The sequence below is a fragment of the Saccopteryx leptura genome, chromosome X, assembly GCF_036850995.1.
Source record: "Saccopteryx leptura isolate mSacLep1 chromosome X, mSacLep1_pri_phased_curated, whole genome shotgun sequence".
Taxonomy (NCBI): Eukaryota; Metazoa; Chordata; class Mammalia; order Chiroptera; family Emballonuridae; genus Saccopteryx; species Saccopteryx leptura.
Genome location: NC_089516.1, coordinates 29,466,818 through 29,472,817, shown reverse-complemented (window position 1 = coordinate 29,472,817; position 6,000 = coordinate 29,466,818). Strand labels below are relative to the sequence as shown.

General features: G+C 36.5%; 1 protein-coding gene across 1 annotated transcript in view; it reads right to left on the bottom strand.

Annotated features, from left to right (window-relative positions):
• Positions 1–227: 227 nt before the first annotated feature.
• CFAP47 (cilia and flagella associated protein 47) overlaps positions 228–6,000 on the bottom strand; it is a 390,193-nt gene continuing 384,420 nt past the window's right edge. Inside the window, exon 55 of the mRNA XM_066357757.1 lies at positions 228–446. Within this exon, the coding sequence (XP_066213854.1) occupies positions 228–446 (219 nt within the window). The remainder of the gene's footprint in view (positions 447–6,000) is intronic.

Here is a 6,000-nt window from a genome sequence, read left to right as displayed (position 1 = left end):
ATGGGAGTTGATGCTTCCAGCTTCTCTCCCCTTCTCTCTCCCTCTCTCCTATCCTCTCTAAAAATCAATAAATAATTTTAAAAAATCCTTCCTCTAAAAAAAATGAAATATATAAAGCCTCTTACAATTGAAATAGTCAAAAGATGAAATAACAATAACAAAAATATTAATAAAAAATAATAATAAATTTGACTTAAGACCAATAAATACTTTGGAAAGAGCTTTCTTTATTTTTTATTATTTGACACCGAAGAAGCATGCTTGATGGTAGAGGACACCCTTGATTTCACGGCGTTGATATTTTCAGAGACAAAATCGTGCCGAATAATTATCTTTTTGTTAACCTTCTTACGAGTTGTACTAATTTTGGCTTTTATATCCTGTGGTGGCACAGTGGGAACCTCAGGTATTCCAATGACTTCATACAAATAGTACATATCGTCTGTCTGGAAACAAAGAGGGGAAGAAATTTTATATAAAATATTCAGGGATTAAGAAAACTGTAGCAAAAAAGTTTACCAAATTAACACTTCTCTTCTCCATGTAAGGTATAGGAAAGACAGAAAACAAACAGTACAGATAAAAGCAAATAACGAATATGGAAAATAAATTCAGGAAAGCATTTGGTTGTATGCATTAAGAAGCATTCACTAAAAAGTCTCTCACAGTTAGAGGTCTGCCCAGTGAACACACTAAGCTCCTATCTGATGTAAGGAGAAGCAATTTATTAGTTTCTATGGAGCTGTTACCCAGCAGGAACTGTAACTAACGGAAACAGTGCCTTGCAAGGTGAACCTATACATAAGAATGTAAGTGTGGCTAGAGAACCCATTGGTAAAATATGTGGAACTTCTCCTTTTTGGATTATGAAAGTACATAATTAATATAACCATTTGAAATTTCTGAACATGGTGTAAAATTATTTAATGACAATCATAACCTAAATCCAAGTCAGTACAACTTATATAGGGATTCCTTTTATAATTCTCCATTTCTTCTGCATTATGCGCAGGATGGCAATATTAAATTAGGCAGTGTAGCATTTTCTGCATGTTTATGTTCATATTTAAATCCCATTGCTCTTGTAGAATTTCCTGATGCTTCCTGTTTTCAGTTAGGACTTCTTCCTTGCAGTAAGACTTTTTTCCATGTATGTTCAGAAAACCAATTCAGGATAAGTCCAGGCCAAGTACATACTGTGGTAACATCAGGGTTTAATATCTAATAAAGAAAAGTAAGTGCGGGCACTATTTGCACATCTGCAATGGCCCTATTTTAATCATAACTGGCCCTTCTATCTAGTGTTCATAGTATTGATAATTATGTATTCAGAATCAATGAGTCAAAAGCGGAACACACCAAGAACCCACTATTACAACAGAGATAACATTTTAATTCATCTGAGGATGCTGAATTTGAAGAACAAAGCTACATTTTGGTGATTGTGGATATTTCATTGTAAATTTTTCCATTACAAGTGACCCACTTCATGAGTACAAATGGGTAAGCTACATCAAGAGACCTGCACTAGTGACCAGCACAGCGGGTACAGCTGAGTGAGCTATATGAAGGGATGTACACTTCTATCTGAAACCTATTGGGTATAAATGGGAACTACACATAGGGATTTTGTACCTTCGCCTAAACACATTCTGCAAGACCCTTTGAAAATAATCACTGAATGTTATTGTATGCATTTCAGTTAAAGTGCAAATAATTTTGCAATAAATGATGATGAGTGTGTGTGTATTTATATATACAGTATATAACATATGATCCAAATGTAAAATATATTTGTAAAAAGTTGTTCATGCCCTTTGTTCTAACATTCTATATGGTAATAAGAATGTTTATTTTATAAAGATTAAATATTCAGTTCTTATATCTAATTTTCTTCAATCAAACTGTGAATAAACACGATTACTCATTTATTTTTGAATCTATATCCTCTACACTTAGCCTCCCTTTGAAAATATAAATAAAAAGCTGAAGTTAAAATAAGGAAAAAATCAATACATGCATGTTACTAATGAGTTATAGAGTCACTGTGTTGATGCTTGCAAAAGAATGTCAAATTGGTAACTCAACTATTTATTAAAATAAATTTAAAACATTATTTTTTAAACAAATGAAATTTCCATATTTAGGTATGATCTCTCCAGTCCTAAAAGGGATCAGCCAGTACCAAAGACCTTATAAAATGAATGGCCAAAGCTATGTTTTTTTTTTGTTTTGTTTCGTTTTGTGTTTTTCTGAAATGAGAAGCTGGGAAGCAGAGAGACAGACTCTGGCATGCATCCAACAGGGATCCACCCGGTATGCCCACCAGAGGGCGCTGCTCCATTGTAACCAGAGCCATTCCAGCACCTGAGGCAAAGGCCATGGAGCCATCCAACTTTGCTCCAGTGAAACCCTGGCTGTGGGAGAGGGAGAGACAGAGAGGAAGGAGAGGGAGAGGGGTGGAGAAGCAGATGGGTGCTTCTCTTATGTGTCCTGACCAGGAATTGAACCCAGGACTTCCGCACTCCCGGCCAATGCTCCACTGATGAGCTAGCGAGCCAGGGTACCAAAGCTATGTTTTAAAGGCCAGTTCTTATGAATGGAAACAAGTAATTATCCAGTAGAAGCAGTGGCTGTTTTCATTTCACTGTCTGCCTCAACTTCCAATTGCCAGTATCTACACTTCTTTGACTCTGTTTTTCAGAAACTCCAGAAGGCTTCTCTGTTGCTAGGGACTTACTAATCCCTGGGAGTGTTTCACAGTTAATAATTGAACAGTGGCAGTTGTGTATACAGTCATCCCTCGCCATATTGTGGTTCACTTTTTGTGGTCTCACTGTATTGTGGATTTTTAAATTGTATATATCTAATTTTGTAACGTGGATTTTTTGCTATATCAAGGGATTTTGCAGTATATAGGTATTTTCATATTTTTATAGGGCTTTTTACTTAGCATTATTTTAATTATTTCTGCAGTAAAATAAGCATTTTCTAGCCTCAAAAATTGAAAGGTTTATGAGTGTGGGGAGGGTTTATAAAGCCGTAAAATATATTTAAATGAAATAAATATAAGGTCGCTACTTCATGGATTTTTACCTACCACGAGGGGGTTCTGGAACCTAACCTTCACAATAGATGAGAGACCACTGTTAATACCCCAGCTCTTTGGCCCCTTCGGGTGTAAACATTCTAAGGTGTACATTCCAGCCACACTATTTCCCAGAAAACTCCCATGGGATTAAATTTCAGTTGCCCACTGTGGTAGCTGTGGTGGTGAGGGACCCTTTCTTGGTTTTGACTTCTGTTTCATATCCTAGTTTCCCTACATCTGTTTCTTGAAATCACATAGCAAATATGCTACTTGGGACTTGAATTCTTATTTTAGGATCTGCTTATGAGGAAATACATATATATATACCATTTCCCACAGTTTAATGACAACGATAGATTCCTTTAAAAGCAATTCCTTTAAAAGCCCCGGCTGGTTGGCTCAGTTGTAGAGCGTTGGCTCAGCATGTGGATGTCCTGGGTTTGATTTCCAGTCAGGGCACACAGGAGAAGCAACCATCTGCTTCTCCACCCCTTCTCCTTCACCTTCTCTTTCCAACTCTCTCTCTTCCCCTCCTGTAGCTATGGCTTGATTGGTTAAGTGCATCAGCCACAGGTGCTGAGAATGGCTCAATGATGCCTCTGTCTCAGGCACTAAAAATAGTTTGGTTGCGAGCATGGCCCCAGTTGGGCAGAACATTGGCTTTAGATGGGGGTTGCTGGGTGGATCCCAGTTAACATGCATGCTGGAGTCTGTCTATCTCCTTTCCTCTCACTTGGAAAAGAAGGAAAAAAAAAGTAATATATTTATGTACATATCACTTATATCTGGTATGTCCCTAGTTATAATATGTCCAGCTATATATAAATATTACTTTTGTGCAAGCATTATGTTTTTATATCTTGGATAATTATGAAGTTCTCACATTTTAATATAAACTATTTCATATTTATCACGTGCTCCATAGAAAGTTGAGTGAACTATCTATTCTCTTTGAGTAGCACTGCTTTTTGTAGCAGTCTGAACAAGTTAACTTAAGTCTCTCAAAGCTAGTGCTATATGCTGCCTTGTTTTAATAGTGCGGGAAAGACAGTTTTTAATTATTTTAAATATGGTTTCATTGAAAGGGAACTTATGAAGCTTGCTAACATGAATGTTAAAGTTTGTATAGGCTAATATATAACTAAACTGTTCTTAAAAGTCCTATTTTTTATTTTCAAGTCAATCACAATTAAGATTGTATATTTTGGCCGTGACCAGGTAGCTCAGTTGGTTAGAGTGCCACCCTGATACGCCAAAGTAGCAGGTTCTATCCCCAGTCAGGGTAACTACAAGAATGAATTAATGAATACATAAATAAGTGGAATAACAAACTGATGTTCCTCTCTCTGTCATTCTCTCTCTCTCTCTCTCTCCAAAATCAATCTTTTAAAAAAAATTGTATGTTTCATATTTTTACAAGTATTATTTCACCTAATGCTGAAAATCAACAGGTTAACTATAGTTAGAAAATGAATTAACTTCTTAAATTCTTCACATTTATCATGGTGTTGTCATTAAGAGCAGGGTTTTGGAGACAATGTTTGAGACATGATTTCAAAATCATTGATTTGATACATGTGGTAATTTTTATAAATCTCAAGGGCTTTATACTTAGCATAAAATCCAATCTCAAAGGGTTCCATAGAGTGATTCCATTTAAATGATATGCTAGAAATTACAAAGTCACAGATGGAAAAAAGATAAGTGGTTGCCAGGGGTAGAAAGGGAATTAAGGTGCTGGACACCATATGATATAGTTTCTCTGTTGTGATGGTAGAGATCTATAACTCAGTTGTCTGTAATTATACACATCTATACATGGGTTCAAATTGTCTAGAACCACACACACACACTGCCACCACCACCACCACCACCACCACAAATGAATGTAAAAGAACATTTCTAGCCTAGTTAACAGTATTTTATTAATGTCAATTTCTCTGTTTTGATATTTACTATAGCTGTATAAGCTGTCACCATTGGCAAAAGTAGGGAGGATTCTCAGGACCCTATGTACTATTTTTGCAATATCCTGTAAGTCTATACACATATTTTTAAGTGGAAAAAAAAAAGTGAGATTTATGAATCAACTGGCAATTTGAACACTAAATGGATATCTTATATATGCTGATCTTAAGGAATTACTGATAATTTTTAGATGTGATAATATATCATGGTTATTAATATCTTTTAGAGATTAATATAAAATATTTGAAGCTAATAGGATGTCTGGGATTTTCTTCAAAATACTATGAGGGGCGGACGTCAGAGAAATGGCACCGTAAGGAGCAATACCGATAAATCTCCCCAAAAATTCAACAAGATCTTCAACCAGAGACAGAAAAATCTATCCTTGGAGCCTCCAGAAGTTCCACACTAAACACAAAGGCAGAGGCAGCACCAACCCCATAGCTGGATCATCAGGCTACTAATTCAGGAAGGAAAGACTAGGAGAGAGGCTCCGGGAATACGGACCTTCTCATTGGCGGAGCCTGAAAATGCTAATGAGCCTCGACTGCCAACGAGACTGAAGCCCAATATATGACATCGCCATAGAAACTTATCAACTGCAAACATCTACCTAAGCGTACCACAGGGGCAGAACCCGGGGTACAGAGTCACTGACCAGGAAGAAGGAGATAAAAGGAAAAGCAAGAAGATAACCTCTCAAAATCAAGAATAATCCACAGACTTTATAACCTATCCCATTTTATTATATTTGTTCGTTTGTTTCTCTTCTTGTCTTGATCATTTTCTTCCAATTTGGTCATTGAATTCTCTGCTGGTCTTACTCTCTCCTCTCCTTGAACTACACTACCCATAAGTGTTACATACCCATTATCTTTTCTTTCTCCTTCCTTTCTCTCTATGAGGGTTGCACTCCAAAACCCTTAACACTCTCTCTCTCT